The following is a 16,859-nucleotide window of genomic DNA, read 5'->3' as shown; positions in this document are numbered from 1 at the left end:
TTAATTTATGTTAATAAAATAAGTTTTATTACAAATTGTAATATTTAAGTTAATATTTTGTATGAATGAATTTTTACCACGAATGTTTGACAGTTCTGCGCTAACTTGCCTCTGATTGGTCGAAACAGTTGTGGAGTTATTGATTTTGCGCTTGCGCCTCCATTATAAACAACAATGGCGGTGCATCCGAAGTCGATTGTTTTTCGCGCGAAAATACCCGCAGTGGCCGTGTCAAAATGCTCGCGGTATCGCCCGAAACGCTCGAGCAAAATGCGAATAAGTTGGACAAATTCATCCGGCTGAAGAAAGCCGGCGAAGGCACCTACGGCGTCGTCTACAAAGCGAAAGACAAGATCACGGGCAAATATGTAGCGCTCAAGCGAATGAAACTCGACAGGTAATCATCAAACGCACTAAGAACTCAAGACTAACGCTCAAAGTCTCAAACAAAAGCACATCGCAATCAAACAAACTATAACTAAAAAAATGTGGTGTTTTATTTCTTTATTTTAACTCGCTTAGCACACTCACTAACGCTGGGTTCTTTAGATGAGTTGAATTTGCGTGTTGCTTCGTACCGTTTCCTATTCGTAGCACCACAAGATTCAGCTCATTTCACTAACTCATCTCTTCACAAACTGTGCTGTAAATATAACATACATGTTGTGACTGATCTGTACAATGTATAATTCAAATATACAACTTTAAAGATTTCTATTGACTGATTTATTTCTGTATTAGGTTTGAGAATAGATCATCTGAAGGTGTTCCATCCACAGCAATCCGGGAAATCTCTCTCCTTAAAAATCTCCATCATTCTTCAATTGTTGAACTGCTCGATATCATTTGTGGTGATCAGAAAGCAATTCACCTTGTTTTTGAATATCTTGACATGGATCTCAAACATTATTTAGATGCAACTCCCACAGCTCCATCTGAAGATTTAGTCAAAGTAAATATTTCATTTTATTTGACTTTTTATTGTTTTATTTCAATTATTTTACTTTAAGAGTTATATGAGGCAATTATTTGATGGTCTTGCATACCTGCATTCACACCGCATTCTTCACCGAGATTTAAAACCGCAAAACATTCTGATCGATCATGAAGGGCACATAAAACTAGCTGATTTTGGTTTGTCACGATGTTTTATGATTCCTGTGCGTGCGTATACACATGAAGTGGTTACACTATGGTATCGTGCGCCTGAATTACTCCTGGGTTCGAAATTGTATGGGCCGGCAGTTGATGTGTGGAGTTTAGCTTGTATTATGTCTGAAATTGTGTCGAAAACAGCGCTTTTTCCGGGCGATTCGGAGATTGATCAGATCTACAAAGTGTTTAAGATTTGCGGCACTCCGAATGAAGATACATGGCCTGGGTGTTCAACACTGCCGGATTTTAGGAAGACTTTTCCTGTTTGGCAACCACAAGATTTGAATAGTTATGTTAAGTTTCACAGTGAAGAACAAAAACACTTTTTAATGGTAAATACTTAAAAATTTATGATAATTATTAGTAAATGTTTAATTCATTACAGAAAATATTGGAAATTAATCCGGAAAAGCGTTTATCAGCGAGGGAAACACTTAAAACTGAGTATTTAAAGTTTACAAGACTAATTGCGCCTGATGTTTCTGTTTTTGATCTTGATCACAAGTAATATTTTATGTATTCATGTTTTTTATCAAAACTTTTAAGTTTAGAACTCTATTTGTGTATTTTTTTATCAGCCGCAACGTACTTATACGAATATATCACCAAATTTTACAATTTACAATAAAACTACCGTGTAACAATACAAATTTTATTATTGTCTATCGTTGGAATAGTTTTTTTACACTTACAAATAAGTAAGTTTAGTTATTAATAACATAGATAAGAAAATATTTAACAATTCGATGTTTAAATCGATATTTACTCCTCAAACATCTCATCAATAGGCACAAAATGTAAATAACCATTGATGAAATAATTGAAAATAGAATACGCAGCGGTTTGTTCAATCGCAGTCTTCACTTCACCATAAACATCCTTCCAGTTCTCATTCAAGAAGCGATTCATCTCAGGACCCAAACGCTCATCACCATTGAACAAATTATCAAATTGCCAGTACACACGTTTGATATTGTTAATTTCACCTACAGTATTCTCATTGGATTCAACTCTGAAGTACTTTTTACCTTTGCGTTCCTCGGTAAACAGTTTTGTTTTGTAGTTAAAATCAAGATTTACTAGAAATTTATGTAAAAACATTAAAAAATTGATTTATATGATATTGATGAAGTTAATACCCATTGTAATATTGCAAGTACCCTTGCCCTGAATCGGCAGGATCAAAATACGGCCATTGATGTCGTATTTGCCAACAAGTTCCATCCGATTAAGATGCGCCTTGAAAGTCAACTCGTTATCGTCGATTTTACCATCAGTCAACGATAATCCTTCAAACCCAGTAAAATCTACATCATCAAGCACTACTTTCAACTGTGGAGTTGCTTGCAGATCAATTTTATCCACATGGATGGGTGTGAGACTCTGCAGTTTGAATTTCGGCTCGCCATCTTTAGTCAATGAACTTACAGCGGCAAGACCATTGTCAATCACACATTTGGCACCTTCCGGACCCTTTTTACACTTCTTCAAATAATCCGCTGCAAGTATACTGATGTAATTTGAATATCTCGCTTAAAATTAATCCAACTTACGTAGTTTTGCAGAGTTTACTTCTGCGAGTAAAACGCACGCCGTTAAAACCAAAACAAAACCCTTCATAATGCGTATTGTTGGATACTTCATCAACGTGATGAAACTGAAGCTGCGTCCGACGCATTCAGCGTATTTATAGCGCAAACGAAAAAAAAATGAATCAAGGTGTTAATCCTTGACAGTACACTTGTTCCACTACATATGCAAGGTGACGCCATTCGGGACAGCACAAGGAAGCAGCTCCATAATTGTGTATTATGCGTGCAAAATATCAACACACCGAGCAGCAAAAAAAACAAATCCATAAACATCGTTTGCATAATATTTAGTACTATGTTGATCGATCAAGTTAATACGTTTCTCAAGAAAAAATATAAAATCAACAACGTAAACACGTTTATTCAGTTCGTTTTTATTCGATATCCTAATTTGGTATTAACTACTTTTCAAGCATTCGACGTGTATGAGGTGTTCATATTGAAGATTCTCGTTTGAAGACCGTAAAAATGGATTTTACTTTTTATCCACGTGTTGAGTGTAAATCATTCGATTGCATCAGAAGCAGTTGACAATGAAAACGATAGTGGACTTGAGCATTGAATCGAATTTTTAAATTATGTAATGTCCAAGCGCTCAGTTTTAATGAGGATTTTAGTTTTATATTTCTGTTGAATATAATAGAAGAGAAAACAATGTTGTTGAGATGATTAGTTATTGTTTTTCTTCTAACAAATTGAATATTTAACCTTGTAAAGTTAATACGTTTTAAATTTATTTAATAATATGCTGTTGTGAATCAGTTTTAGATAAATTTTGTTATTTTCTTAATGATTTACACTTATAATACGTATCAAAAACACTTGAAACTATTCCTAGAACAGTTCCTCAATTGGAATATAATGTAAATATCCATTGATAAAATAATTAACGATGGAAAACGCAGCTGTTTGTTCAATTGCAAGTTGTACTTCACCGAAAACTTCTTTCCAGTTCTCATTCAAGAATCTATTCATTTCGGGACCAAGACGATCGTCGCCATTGAACAAATTCTTGAATTGCCAATGCACCCGCTTGATTTTATCAATTTTCAACACGGTGTTATCATCGTTTGCGACTTGATAATACTTCTTGCCTTTGCGCTCCTCTACTAAAAGCTTCGCAGTGTAATCCACGTCAAAATCAACTAAAATTACAACTTGTGAATATAAAACTAAAGTATTGGGTCATAGAAATAACTAACCCATGGTGATATTGAAAGTGCCTTGCCCTTGAATTGGCAGAATAAGAATTTTACCGTTGATGTCGTAATCACCTACAAGTTCAACGCGTGGAAGATGCGCTTTGACTTGAAGAGTTTCCTCAGTAACGCCGCCCCCAGCGGGTTGCAGTTCGTTAAAACCGAAGAAGTCAACATTGGATAAAATAACTTTGAGTTGTGATGTGGCTTGCAGATCTATTTTATCTACGTGGATTGGAGTTAATCCTTGGAGTTTGAATTTTGGCTCACCAACTATTATTTGTTATCAGATTTGTGAATCAGATATTAAATTATTCATTGTTTATATGAAAATAAATTACCGTTTTTGATGAGGGCATCAATAACAGCTTGTGTATTTGTTTTCACACAATCTGAGCTATCTGGGCCTTTTTGGCATTTTGTTAAATATTCAGCTGGTAATATTAAATTCATTTTGTATAATAATTAATTTATTCTTATGGAGTACTTAGTACTTACGCAATTTAGCAGAATAAACCCCAACAGCAAGAATCAAACTTATAATTAACACACAATTCATCTTGTGCAGTTTTGTTTAGAATGAGAAAAGAAACTGATGAAAATATAAATAAAATGCATGCATTTATATGGCTCCTGTTACCCTTGAATGTTTCTGTTTTGTTTTATGTTCTTTTTTCAATCTAGTTATGTGCGATTGCGACGAATTTCGACGAATATGGTAATTAAGAAGCAAAATCTGGTTTTGCAATGCAGGTTGTATGACAAAGAATAACTTGACGTCAATTCAAAACTATTCGATTCAAAATATTATTTCGCACGTGATAATTTTTCAAAAATGAACAAAGTCACTAAAAATAGTTTATCACTAAATACTTAAAATTTTAAACCAAGTTTAATCTTGTTTTCCGCTGACTTTAAAAATGTGCATTGTCTGATATCCAACCAATGATTCCAGATGTAAACACTTTATTCATTTTCGTGCGCATTTAGATACCTAATTGATTACACTATCAGAACAGACTCAAGGGATATAAATTAGTTTCGTTTGATATTATTTTATCACTAGTAAAACTAGTACCTATCGCCTTCGCATGTTTTATTTGCTTTTGTGAAACAGCTATCATCAAAATGAAAAATCGGTAAATATATTTGAATATAATTATTTTGCATCTATTATAATATTAAGTAACAAGTGGTTAAAATCGAATGTTTAACAACGTTCAGCCACGTGATGCTTACGCTACTTTTTCTACTTCCACTCTATTTCCACGTTTAGTTTTTGTATTTGAATTTGCTATTTTAAATCTTCCAAATTCGCTCGCACACTAGGAGAAAATGAAAGATTATATGTTGTTGGTGCTGCACCTTTGGCAAACGCGCAGGCGCAAGCTCCGCCCTATGCTAATGCCCGTGACTAAAATACTTTATTCACTGCCTTTAAAGGTGGAAGTCGAAAAATACTATTAGTGATTACGGTAACCCAATAAAAATCAAAAAATTCTTATTTTAGCTTGTGGCTGCTCCTAGCAGTTCTAATAGGACCAGTATTCTGCAAACCTTACATGGACGTTCCCTGCAATGAACTAACAACAGAAAAAATAAAGTTTTTGGCCAGCCAACACATTACGAAGGTTGCAATAAGTAACCGATTTACAACGTGGAACCCTCGAAGCCACTTTCTTGGTTACGTGCCGGAAATGGGAAGGTATTTACATCAAATGGAAATTCTACGCGTCGACGGTTGCCAGATGGAAGATGAGTCATGGAAACGTCCGATTACCGAACTGAGAAATATTCAAACTTTGGAAATTATGTCGGCTGACCTCACTGAATTCGATTTTGATTGGATTGCATCAAAGGAATTACGGGAATTGAATTTGAGCTATAACAAAGGAGTGGTCTTAAAAGGAAAAAGTATTACGAAGAAATTACATCAGTTTATATGTGATAAATGTAATCTGAGTCCTGCAAGTATTGAAACATTGAAACAGTTTAAAAACTCGTTGATTACTTTGAGTTTAAAAGAAAGTAGCATTGATGAAATGGAAATACTTGAAAGTTTCCCAACATTAGCATTGCTAAATTCTAATTCTCGTGAGGATATTTACCACAAGAATTTTATTGAAGAAACTAGGTCTTCAGCTTCGACAAAAACTCCGCCCACACTTTTAATCTTGGTTTTATTGGGTGCATTATTTAAGGGCAGATTTACAAAGGTTATCGGTTTTATTATCGTTCTCACCTTTGCAATTGTTCCAACTCAGGCATTTTTCGTCAAACATCGAAATCTTCCAATCATCAAAAGCACATTTTTCAAGAATTTTCAACTTGAACCCAACACTTCAATAATTTCAATTGAATACAGTAAAATTGTATACGTTGAATATTCTGCATTCGGTGAATTTGAAAACTTGACAAACCTAAGTCTTGTCGGCAACAATCTAACAACATTTCACATTGAATCCAACAAACTACAAGTGCTTAATTTAGCACACAATAAAATAACGAACATTGACCCAAAACTGTTTGAAAATTCTCCGCATCTAACAGAATTGTACTTGGAAGATAATCAAATATCTCGTATTGAATGGGATTTGAGCTTTCATTCTAACCTTCAAAAAGTGCTACTCAATGAAAATCGTCTGGAATGGATCCACTTGATTTCACCAACTCTGGATTCGCTATGGATAAAATGGGGAACAAGAACCGTAGAGTTTTCTCCGGAGAGTGAATTGAAGCAACTTACATTCTTGGAAGCTACAGGGACGGAAATAAAAAGGGAAAGCAGCTTATGTTCATTAAGTGACTCTGAGCTATTGATTCATGTATCAGAGGAAGATATTAACTGTCCTAAAGTACTTGCAACAGTTAAAGCTGTGAACGTCGAGGAGTCGTCCACGAGTACGAGTACAATAAAGTCAGAGATCAGAAAAGTCGGATGTGACTACACCACAATGAGAATTAATAATATTGACGATGTTGTTCTTACAAATAAGGAATATTACCAACTTGTTATAAGTTTCTACATATTGGGCAGTTTAATATTTCTTCAGATGATTGGAATTATTTTTGTCATAGTGAGGTATCATCGTAATTTGAGGAACTATTCAGTGAAATCAAAATATGAACATGCAAGCTTAATAAGAAATTTATGAGGTGATACTTCCTGCAAGAAGTCACAAATATATGTTATCTATATCTATTTATTCAGTATGATAAGTATTTCTATAGTTATTTGAGTAATTATTAAGTTGTTAAACTAATATATTCAGTTATGAAGCAAACTCGTTGAGTTGAACACCCATTCATCATGTTTAAAATGGAATGTGGAAGGTATTCATTGTGATATTTATAATTTAGGTTTAAGGAAAAAACTGAATAAATGAAAAACGAATTGTATACATATAAAACCGTTTATATTGTTATTTCTAGATGTTTATTCTTAATTTCAATGGGAATAGGAGTAACCTATGGTTATCCTTTTGGTTCACTTACAGAAATACTCTGCGATAAATTAAACCAAGAAACAATGCAAAATCTTTCCGCCCAAGACTTCGACAAGATTCAAATAATTGACAATCAAGGAAAAAACACCATCATCAACTTTCTGGACATCATCAACACTTACAACGCAGTCTTCAAAGAAATGAAAACATTGCGACTTGTAGGATGCCACGCACAAAACGAATTATCATGGAAAAGCCTCCTCACTTCTTTGAATAAAATCATTCACTTAGAAATTCGCATGGCAGGTATGAAAGTGTTTAATTTTGATTGGATATTTTCCAAAGATTTAACAGACGTAAATTTAGACGGTAATAAACTGCAACTTCAAGGTTCTAGTAATGCTAAACTACGTAAATTTAGTTGTGTCAATTGCTCTCTAAACATGACAGATGTAAATGTATTGAAAGAAAGTTTTAACGCCACGTTGATAGTTTTAAATTTAAAAGGAAGTGATATTGATGAAGAGACAATTCTTCACGATTTCAAAAATATTTCGTTATTGAATAATCGTACTCGTGACGATATTTTAATTGAAAAATTAGAAATGAAAAAAGAATTTAAAGTGCAAAATTCGTCATGTGGGCGTGCATGTTTGACAATTTTATGGTTTATTTTTGTTTGCTCATTGTTGGACCGGCATACCGCCAAAATTGTTATACTAATATTATCTGTTAGTTATATCACCGCTCAGTCACAGGTTTGCAACTTCGAAAATCAAAATTATCCTAGTTTAAACAGCAATAAACTCAGTAATCTAAACAGAAATTGTACTGAAATGTCAATCACACACAGTAAAATTATTTATGTTGAATATACTGCTTTTTGTGCGTTTTCTAACTTGAAATATCTAAGCCTTGCTGGAAACAATTTAACAATGTTTAATATTGAAGGCAAAAAATTAGAAACGCTTGATTTGTCTGATAATCAAATAACTAGCATTGACAGCCAGTTTGTGTTGGATTCGGTTAATTTAAAAACATTGTACTTGGAAAATAATCGTTTGACACAAATCAATTGGGATTTGAGTACGCATGTTAATCTGAAAAAATTGTGTTTGAATAATAATATATTGAGGAGTATTCATTTAATCTCGCCAACTTTGGAATCGCTTATGATAAAAAGAGCGAAAAGTGAGGTTATGTTTTCCTCGCAAAGTAAAATGAAGAAACTTTTATATTTGGATGCAACAGACTCTAGAATACGAACAATGCAGATTGACATATGTGACTTAAGTGATGTGGAGTTTAGGATATGCTTGACTGAAGGTGAAATACAATGTCCTGCAAAACAGAACAATATGACTCGTAGAGCAAGTATTGATATTGAAAAGAAAATGAAAACGGGATGTGAACTTACTACTCTTAGAGTAGAACTAGATGATGTAGTGTTGTCAAAGGAAGAATATTATTATACTATTGTCAGTTTCTATTTTTTGTTTATCACTGTTGGTGTTTTGATGGTTTTTAATGCATACGTAGCTCAGAAATACATTCAAGCAATAAACGCAGAATCTAGAATCAAGTTTATTCAGTCAACACTGGATACAACTAGCGCCACCTATGTTATCAACAATCCGCCAGATTAAAAATAATTTCGTAATTTTTTAAATATAATAAACATATGGTGGTGGAAAACCTTTAAAATAAAACTAGGATTTTAGATATTGCTCAATTCGAATAATACAAAATTACGCGTATATTAAGAGATATTACTCATTACCGCGCCATAATTTAATTAATTGTTTATATTAAAAAAATGCAACAAGAAAATTGATAAATTTGTGTAATTCTATTTAAAAATCATGCATCTGTTTACATTAAATATTTATTTATACTGCTAACCAATATAACCTCGTTTTACTATTCACGTAACCTAATTTTAAAAATACTCAACATAAATTATTTCCTTTGTATTAAAAACCACCATAACCCCCACCAAATAAATACTTTTGCATCAAATAAAAAGCCATATTTTTAACATTATTTATATCTCCCTGTAAAAATGCCCGTCCAGCCCAAACAACCTCCTGCATGAAATCCAAAATGGCCGCCATATGTCTGTTATGCACTAATTCTCTAGACTGATCATTCGAATGTTCAGGTTGCCGGAAAAAGTCGTCATAATAATCATATGTTTCAAAATCATCGTAATAATCATTCATTTGACGTTTTCCATGCGTTTCTTTCGGTCGAACATGTTGCTGCCATGGATACACTTCCGGTCTTACACGTTCTTTGAGGTTATTACTTTGTTGATGATCTATACAATAATATATTCATCATAAAACGTAGAAATTACGAGTAATATTTATCTATAACTTACAATACGGATACTTAAGAACACTGCGATCGGTTTCTTTGGGTTCAGGCCCAACTGGTGGCGAATTTTTTTCCTCAAAAACATCAATTGTCTTAATCCTAACGTTCTTCCTCTCTGAAGGTACAATAATCTCCCCTGCAGGATATGAAATTTTCAAACCAGCGCCATTTTTTATATTAATATTAACAGTTTCGTCTTCTTCAGGAATTGACACAGCTTTCGATTCTATCGAATCAATTACAACTACAACAATCAATATCGCAACTGCGATGACACACTTCGCGGCCATTTTGAACAACGTCAAAGACACAATAAACGTAGATTTTGGTTTCTCATAAACAAAAGCGAACTTTTCGTAAAGCAAACAAAAGATAAGGTTATAATGTTATAATTTATACAGTTTGTACAATTTCGAAGAAAATATCATATTTCTACTCTTAATTCATGTTTATAATAATTATTTTAACAGTGAGTATATAAAACACAATATCTTAATACGTGGAAATAACGGACGTTGATTTACAACGTTTTTCGTGCGTTAATAAACACTCTAGAATTTTCCGTCGCATTATTCATTATTTACTTATATAAAATTATAGAGAATTTAAACTAGTTAAGTATTATTATTTAAGCAATTATGATCTATACGGAGAAATCTGTGGGAAGAAGTTTGCACGCAGTGCATCCAATAATTCCTTTTGGAAATTCCTAATAAAGTCCACGATAATGTCTTGAACCTTAAGCCAACTATAACCACCTTTCATAATCATTTCAAAAATGGTGCGGGATATTGATCCAGTAAGATTCATCAATTGAATGAAAAACTTTGGTACAAAAGTTAAAACATTCCAGATTCCAGTGAAGAAATTACCGATTGGTTTTGAAAACATCCCGAAAAACTTAACAATCAATTCGTACATTTCTTTGAAAACATTTCCAGTTTCCTCTTGTCGTGCATTCACCTCACGATCATCACTTTCTGAAATATTTACTAAATAAATAAATATTTATTATTATAATGTAAATTAATCACTTTTCTGATATCTATACGGAGACATTTCACTTTTACGATGATGGTGATGATGTTGATGCACGGTTTCAGTACTATTCGATGTGTATACTAAGTTGCATAAACACAAGACAATAATTGAGGTTATGACCGGCGACATTCTAACAAACCAACCTGATCTCACACGTATCTAACACAAAACTCACTCTACGCCTACAGTTCAACTCATTTCCACCCTGACGCAATAAAAATGTATTTGTCAAACAATCCAACGACCTTGAACCAATTTTATGAACAAAAAAGTAACATACAGCTAATTTACTACTAGATACAAGTAACTTTATTGATATTGTTAAGCACGCCATTTTGTACACATAACCTAACTCATCGAATTGATAAGTTTGGTGAAAGTAACCCGCAGTGAATTGGAAACGGCCAAAAAACCACCTTCGGCAAACTCGACGATCTTTTTAGCTCCACGCAAAATGTTCCTCGGCGCAAAGAAAAATATCGATTTGATTGCTCTATCCGCCATTGTATCTTTGCCTTTCGGGGTATTTTTATCATCATCTGGTTTATCATCGGCGTCATCATCATAATCATACATAAGACGAGCTTTGCGTTTGACACGTGTTTTCACAGCGTCGTCATCTTCGATATCCAAGTGATAATGATAATCAACAGCTTCTTTATTTTTGGATACATTATCAACGGCTATAATATTACTTTAATCAATTGTTGAAATAAAATTTGTTGATTAGGCTTACGATTTGCTTGTATGTAGCAACTTGTAAGTGCTACGATTAAAAACGCTCTGGAAATAGCAGTCCGGACCATTTTCCGATTGATTTTAAAACCCAAACTCACACCGGCGTGCTAATAAATTTCTCGTGGTAAGGCAACTGGTTAAACAGTGTTTATTTTTATTGTGCGTAGCCATTTCGCGTGACGTAAATTATCCACCATTTGCTTTTTAATTTAATTTATGGATGTGTTATCAAGTTTATTCAGTCAACACTGCGCACAACTAGCGCCATCTATCGTCTCAACAATCCACCATGTTAATTTTATCTCTTTTATCGTATTTTATAATATTACTTAACATTACAACAAAAATAAACACATTTTGGTAATTTTTCTTTAATGTATCACACAATTACAGAAACATAACAATTTATAGTTATAGAAGAACATTTTATATGAAATCTAACCAACTAATCCCCAACGATGACATCCAGGATGTCGTTAATAAAACTATCTAATTTATCAAGTACTTCATCGGTTTTCGTAAACGATTCCGCTACAGTTCCGAGAATAAAAGCAGCGATAGCAACGAAAATCGGCAAATCCGAACTATCCAAATAAGTATCATAAAAATTATTCATCTTTGTGGTTAGGTATTGTATGATACGGCGTACAATATGTTCATTAGTCCAATGCAAGCTAACCAACGCTTGTTTCAATGGAAATTTCAGAATTTCTAAAACCACAGCTTGGAAAGTAATCGGTGTGCCAAGAAGCGGGTCCAAAATCTGTCCAATATTGAATATAGCTAAAATCAACGCTCATATTATAACCTATAAGCACATAACCTTTATTTAGAGGTTATACATCTTCCTCGGTCGTCCACTGCGACCTCTGTGCCGCTTCTTTGCCGTGTCGAACGTTGATTCTGCGCATGTTGAGCCGCGATGCGTTTTTCTTTGATAGTTGCACGTCGATGCAGAAAAGTACACTCTACCGGCGGGCACATGACGTAGAGCAGAAGCACGATTAAAAAACTCAAAATGTATTTCATTCTCTTTTCCGAAATGGATGCGGTAATGATTTTTATTTAACGATTTGTTTTGTTATGCGAGCTTTTTGCGCGAGCATTTTGCGCACGAAACTGTGTGCTTTGCAAACATACGTAGAACACACGCATATAACTTTTTTTTATTAAAAAACTTTTTATGATGATTGATGAAAAGTGTAAACAGAAGAAGACGTGGAGTTATTTATTACTGTGAATATTTTTTTCGGTTTACACAAGTTTTTGTCTGTTACAAGAGGAATTTTATTATTTATTGTATTATCATAGAAATATTCAAATATTTCAAGGATAAATTAATGAAAAATATAGTTAAACTTAGTTTAAAGTACTTTGGAGTAGAAATTATCGATAAATCATCATTCTATGAATACATTTTAATAAAAATTTGTTCAATCCACTTCAATCATCATTTTATCGTACAAAAACAATCAAAAAACTATCAACTTTGTATTTTTTCAAAATATCTATCAAACGCAATCATAACAGGAGATAATATGTACTATTTTATTAACAACAAATAACAACTAATATTTAAAAACTAATGGCTAATAAAATAAGAGCCGTTGTCGAGCAATTCGGCGAATTTCAAACAACTATTCGCCAGAATCTCCGAGCCGGCGATATTCATCTGTGCCAGATCGATCCAGACATGAATCATCAGCTCCAAACCAGAGACAAAGTCAGGCATAAAGTCTTCGTCCAACTGGAAGAACGTTATAGTGATGTTGACGAAGTATGTGAGCACCGGAAGCGTGAAATGCTTCAACGCAAAATCGCATGTGAGGAAGATCTGCATCGGAATGTACGTGGCCGATTGATATACAAATTCGGCGATTGTGGAAGTGAGATTGCCTGCAAGTTATATCATATAACAACTGCATATTTGTTAATTATATTATTGAGACTTACTTGCTTCGGCGCCATAAGAACACGCGAGCACAAGCACAATTAGTGCTGTAAGTTGCTTCATTTTTAATTTTTAAATTTTTTTTTGGCGCAGTATTCCAATTCTTGGTAAAGTAAAAAAATGGCAGCCTCGTAAAAAAGGACAGTTTATATACGGGGACCGTGTACGCACGCAATTGTTGGTTGATTTATAATGTGTGGCAAATAGAAGCGCAATGACGCGGTTTTTTGCTTTGCTTTTTTCGGTTTGATAAGCGATTACATGCGTTTAAGGTCTTGCTCGCGATGCTAGGACAATCACATTATGATTGTACTTTAGCCAATTGTACTCGTAATCTGTAAATGGATCTAAATGGCATCAATATTTAATATTTCTGACCTTTTTTATGATTTTTATTCTTACAGAATTTTTGATTCAGTTTTTTTGAAAACTTGGCAGAAATGAGACGTTTACGAAATTGCGGTCAGATTTTAGGCGCTGAGTTTGTTGTTTTTGCTCGAGGTACTACCATTCATGGCGTGCCCAATATGGCGGCGAAAAAATTACATCCCCTTGAACGGTAACATCAATATTCCCAAAAATTTTGATAAAAAATCATTAAAAATTGTTTTATTCAAGTTTATTTTGGAGCATAATCATTGCCCTGGCTATTTATGCAGCTATACTTCTCTCTGTACAAAATGTCAACCGGTACTACGCGAATCCTACAGTGGTATCCATTCAGAAAGACTATCGCAATTGGTTTAATCCTTTTCCAAGCGCTACTGCATGTTTTGTAAATAAAGTAGATGAAGTGTTTGTCGACGAATACATCGAGGAGTAGAATTAATTCAAAATATTTTAACTTTTCTTTATATTTTCTCTAATTTTTAGAACGTGGGGTTTAAATGAATCAGATTCTAAGTATGAATACTACAGAGAATTTGTTACAACTGTTGCAAATATTTCTTATACTTCGCTGCATCGTTTGGAAAAGTTTGCGCAAGATGATGAATTGAAAGCTATTGATTTATTGGAGCTTGCAGCAAAGGTACATCCGGAATTAACAGGAAATTTAGTTACGTTTGATACACAAAGAAAAACTGACTGGCATTTGGTTATGACTGAGCTGGGGATTTGTTTCTCTGTGAATACAAAAATGGCCAAACATTTCACCTACAGGTAACTACTATTTTCTATTTCTATTTCTCCACGGTTTTGAAACACAAAAAGTGTTACTTTTAACCCGGTCGTGACTAAAATACTTTAATCACGGGCTTTAGTCATGAACAAAAGTTCAAATACAAAAATCTAAACGTGGAAATAGAATGGAATAGACGCAATTTTGTATTCATTGATTTATAGTGTAATGGGTCCCAATTCTACCATTATCGGCAGTAGTAATCTTCCGAATGAAGAACACATTCTACATTGTCATTATTTAAATGGATTATGCTATGCTCGATATGATTCAGATCCATTAGCGCCATTACAGGTAATAAATATTATTACCTCAAAGGAAAAAGTCAAAATATTAAATTACTTGACATTTTGTTTAGATTTATGTTCATTCATATTTGGATATTGCGCATGCAACCAGTGAAGCACCTCTTCATGTCAAAGAAAGCGAAGAATTGGAGATTAACTTCAAAATGCAGCATGCGAGCGCAAATCCCAAACTGAAAACTTTATCACCCGCCCAGCGCAAGTGTCGTTTTGATGATGAACCTCTCACTAAAGATATTCCTGCATATAGCACGAGTATTTGTTACATGGCATGTCGACTTAAGTTGGTTAAGAAGCTGTGTGGATGTCGGCCATTTTTCTATCATAAGTTTTGTATAACCTAACTTATTTACCACTTGTTATATAATAATACGAACTGATATGTTTTTTTCTAGCTGGCAGAGAATGCGATTTATCTGAATTATTATGCGTTGCTAAATATAGCAAAGAAATAACTAGACCGCCAACTGAGCTGGGGTGTAATTGTCCTGAACCATGTGATTTTATTAAATATCTTGCTGAAGCTCCAAAAGTAACCATGTGGTAATGATTTCTTAAATTTTAAGATAGTGGGAGATTTTAATTGATTTTTTGTTGTACTCGTATAGGGAGTATGGATACTTTGATCAAAGATTAACATTTCGTTGGGGACTCTTACCACCAACCACAAAGTATCACAGGGATATAATTTTTGGGTTTGATGACTTAATAGGTTAGTGAATATTGATATCTACGTATTTGATGAAACATTTGACAATTTTAGTGTCAATCGGTGGAACTTTGGCTTTACTCTTGGGTGTTAGTTTCATCACTGCGATGGAGATCATTTTCTTTGTGATTCATTTGATTATCGTTGTTCTCTTGCCACGAAAACAAGAAAAACGATTAATTAAAACCAAATCAGGTTCGAATAATGCGATAAAGTGGAATAATCCTTCAAAACTACGCAAAATATCAAGTAATTCCGATAAAACTAGTAAACCACAAGTCTACATAATCAAAAAACAAGTAAATCGCGGAACTTTGTTTATTCCTTATCTTGATTAGATTTCAAGTATCAGTCTATTAATTTACGCATTTAAATATTGACAAATTTAAATTTAAAAGAAACCACTATTCATGTGTTATCTCCCTCGTGCTACTAAATGAATCATGTGCATGAGGACCTAGACTTTATGACAAATATCTATCTAGTAAACCACTGCGTACATCTAGGCGGCGTACCCCCACCACTTTTTACGGGTCGACCACAGGTATAAAGAGGTAGCCCAAAACAAGGGACGGTGACGACTGAACAGTCGTGCATGTGTGGTCAAGTAGAACAACCGCAGGTACCTCTCCCTTTGAGCTACTCATAGCTTTTGCACAAGGGCCGTCGTTGAATTCAATACAAACTCACATACACTATTGAATAAACATATGTGCCGCTTATTTTGAAAGTGGCCTAACTCCATTTATCTTCAAATCGAGATATTGAAAGTTTTGCGTTTCAATGAATTTAAAAATATACGTATAAGATACAAAGGAGTCATACTGCTTAAGCGTATCTTAGGATGTTAAATTTACTGTTCCTGTTAAAGTAGTGGCAATTATTAAGTAAATAACGTGCGTTTCCTTATCAAGAATGGAGTTGGGCCACTTTCAAAATTAACAGCCAGATTCATTATAAAATTTGAAGATGCCCAAGTCCATTCAACATAATTTAAGATGTTTCAAATTGAAGAAAAAAAACGTCTTCGTTTCACAGGCAGCTTCGTGAAGTAATACATTTTGTTTGTTAAAATCTGCCAAACCCCAAAACTTCTCAAAAATATTCTTTCTTTCTTCTTCATTATAATTTTTGTGCACGCATTCCGACAACCACAATCTTTGG

General features: G+C 33.8%; 6 protein-coding genes and 3 long non-coding RNA genes across 10 annotated transcripts; 3 read left to right on the top strand and 6 right to left on the bottom strand.

Annotated features, from left to right (window-relative positions):
• The first annotated feature begins 152 nt into the window (after positions 1-152).
• Positions 153-1,818, top strand: LOC135800571 (uncharacterized). Its single transcript, XM_065313834.1, has 4 exons — positions 153-397; positions 742-952; positions 1,011-1,487; positions 1,541-1,818. Exons 1-4 carry the CDS (start codon positions 237-239, stop codon positions 1,661-1,663), a joined length of 972 nt encoding a protein of 323 aa, XP_065169906.1. The 5' UTR covers positions 153-236; the 3' UTR covers positions 1,664-1,818.
• LOC135800572 (protein takeout-like) lies at positions 1,794-2,845 on the bottom strand. Its single transcript, XM_065313836.1, has 3 exons — positions 2,709-2,845; positions 2,295-2,654; positions 1,794-2,234 (listed from the first exon to the last, which is right to left on the bottom strand). Exons 1-3 carry the CDS (start codon positions 2,797-2,799, stop codon positions 1,918-1,920), a joined length of 768 nt encoding a protein of 255 aa, XP_065169908.1. The 5' UTR covers positions 2,800-2,845; the 3' UTR covers positions 1,794-1,917.
• Positions 2,846-3,456: 611 nt separating this feature from the next.
• Positions 3,457-4,547, bottom strand: LOC135800573 (protein takeout-like). The gene is made up of 4 exons (XM_065313837.1): positions 4,445-4,547; positions 4,288-4,380; positions 3,950-4,219; positions 3,457-3,892 (listed from the first exon to the last, which is right to left on the bottom strand). Exons 1-4 carry the CDS (start codon positions 4,503-4,505, stop codon positions 3,582-3,584), a joined length of 735 nt encoding a protein of 244 aa, XP_065169909.1. The 5' UTR covers positions 4,506-4,547; the 3' UTR covers positions 3,457-3,581.
• A 400-nt stretch (positions 4,548-4,947) lies between these two features.
• On the top strand, positions 4,948-7,880 carry LOC135800967 (toll-like receptor 6). Of its 2 annotated transcripts, XR_010550260.1 has the most exons (3): positions 4,948-5,085; positions 5,457-7,279; positions 7,379-7,880. XR_010550260.1 is itself a non-coding variant. In XM_065314320.1 (2 exons), exons 1-2 carry the CDS (start codon positions 5,075-5,077, stop codon positions 7,099-7,101), a joined length of 1,656 nt encoding a protein of 551 aa, XP_065170392.1. In that variant the 5' UTR covers positions 4,948-5,074; the 3' UTR covers positions 7,102-7,356. The 2 variants fall into 2 exon arrangements, 1 of the variants encoding a protein (XP_065170392.1); XM_065314320.1 differs by lacking the exon at positions 7,379-7,880 and having other exon boundaries at positions 5,457-7,356.
• Positions 7,881-8,958: 1,078 nt separating this feature from the next.
• LOC135800968 (uncharacterized) lies at positions 8,959-10,965 on the bottom strand. Its single transcript, XR_010550261.1, has 3 exons — positions 10,806-10,965; positions 9,776-10,751; positions 8,959-9,712 (listed from the first exon to the last, which is right to left on the bottom strand). It is a non-coding gene; the product is annotated as an uncharacterized lncRNA (long non-coding RNA).
• Positions 10,966-11,098: 133 nt separating this feature from the next.
• Positions 11,099-11,744, bottom strand: LOC135801007 (uncharacterized). Its single transcript, XR_010550270.1, has 2 exons — positions 11,549-11,744; positions 11,099-11,495 (listed from the first exon to the last, which is right to left on the bottom strand). It is a non-coding gene; the product is annotated as an uncharacterized lncRNA (long non-coding RNA).
• Positions 11,745-11,905: 161 nt separating this feature from the next.
• Positions 11,906-12,743, bottom strand: LOC135800681 (uncharacterized). Its single transcript, XR_010550211.1, has 2 exons — positions 12,393-12,743; positions 11,906-12,333 (listed from the first exon to the last, which is right to left on the bottom strand). It is a non-coding gene; the product is annotated as an uncharacterized lncRNA (long non-coding RNA).
• Positions 12,744-13,028: 285 nt separating this feature from the next.
• LOC135800679 (uncharacterized) lies at positions 13,029-13,671 on the bottom strand. Its single transcript, XM_065313984.1, has 2 exons — positions 13,504-13,671; positions 13,029-13,446 (listed from the first exon to the last, which is right to left on the bottom strand). The coding sequence occupies exons 1-2, from the start codon at positions 13,562-13,564 to the stop codon at positions 13,133-13,135; spliced, it is 375 nt and encodes a 124-aa protein (XP_065170056.1). The 5' UTR covers positions 13,565-13,671; the 3' UTR covers positions 13,029-13,132.
• Positions 13,672-13,935: 264 nt separating this feature from the next.
• LOC135800680 (acid-sensing ion channel 5-like) lies at positions 13,936-16,122 on the top strand. The gene is made up of 8 exons (XM_065313986.1): positions 13,936-14,060; positions 14,120-14,320; positions 14,375-14,662; positions 14,846-14,975; positions 15,040-15,319; positions 15,382-15,529; positions 15,595-15,698; positions 15,750-16,122. Exons 1-8 carry the CDS (start codon positions 13,942-13,944, stop codon positions 16,031-16,033), a joined length of 1,554 nt encoding a protein of 517 aa, XP_065170058.1. The 5' UTR covers positions 13,936-13,941; the 3' UTR covers positions 16,034-16,122.
• The last annotated feature ends 737 nt before the right edge of the window (positions 16,123-16,859 follow it).

The sequence above is a fragment of the Atheta coriaria genome, unplaced genomic scaffold (assembly GCF_025399875.1).
Source record: "Atheta coriaria isolate IRGN ID8LTWV9N9 unplaced genomic scaffold, Caltech_Dcor_3.1 hic_scaffold_10_pilon, whole genome shotgun sequence".
NCBI lineage: Eukaryota > Metazoa > Arthropoda > Insecta > Coleoptera > Staphylinidae > Dalotia > Dalotia coriaria.
Note: the sequence above shows the minus strand (reverse complement) of the source record. Positions and strands in the feature narration are given on the sequence as shown.

Coding starts and splice junctions, on each gene's coding strand:
- LOC135800571 (XM_065313834.1), top strand. CDS start 237: ATGCTCGCGGTATCGCCCGAAACGCTCGAGCAAAATGCGAATAAGTTG. Junction 953..1,010: donor CATCTGAAGATTTAGTCAAA/GTAAATATTTCA, acceptor TTTTACTTTAAG/AGTTATATGAGGCAATTATT. Junction 1,488..1,540: donor AACAAAAACACTTTTTAATG/GTAAATACTTAA, acceptor AATTCATTACAG/AAAATATTGGAAATTAATCC.
- LOC135800572 (XM_065313836.1), bottom strand. CDS start 2,799: ATGAAGTATCCAACAATACGCATTATGAAGGGTTTTGTTTTGGTTTTA. Junction 2,655..2,708: donor AGTAAACTCTGCAAAACTAC/GTAAGTTGGATT, acceptor GTATACTTGCAG/CGGATTATTTGAAGAAGTGT. Junction 2,235..2,294: donor TACTTGCAATATTACAATGG/GTATTAACTTCA, acceptor ATAAATTTCTAG/TAAATCTTGATTTTAACTAC.
- LOC135800573 (XM_065313837.1), bottom strand. CDS start 4,505: ATGAATTGTGTGTTAATTATAAGTTTGATTCTTGCTGTTGGGGTTTAT. Junction 4,381..4,444: donor GGTTTATTCTGCTAAATTGC/GTAAGTACTAAG, acceptor TAATATTACCAG/CTGAATATTTAACAAAATGC. Junction 3,893..3,949: donor CACTTTCAATATCACCATGG/GTTAGTTATTTC, acceptor TTGTAATTTTAG/TTGATTTTGACGTGGATTAC.
- LOC135800679 (XM_065313984.1), bottom strand. CDS start 13,564: ATGAAGCAACTTACAGCACTAATTGTGCTTGTGCTCGCGTGTTCTTAT. Junction 13,447..13,503: donor TTCTTATGGCGCCGAAGCAA/GTAAGTCTCAAT, acceptor TATAACTTGCAG/GCAATCTCACTTCCACAATC.
- LOC135800680 (XM_065313986.1), top strand. CDS start 13,942: ATGAGACGTTTACGAAATTGCGGTCAGATTTTAGGCGCTGAGTTTGTT. Junction 14,976..15,039: donor ATCCATTAGCGCCATTACAG/GTAATAAATATT, acceptor CATTTTGTTTAG/ATTTATGTTCATTCATATTT. Junction 15,530..15,594: donor GCTCCAAAAGTAACCATGTG/GTAATGATTTCT, acceptor GTACTCGTATAG/GGAGTATGGATACTTTGATC.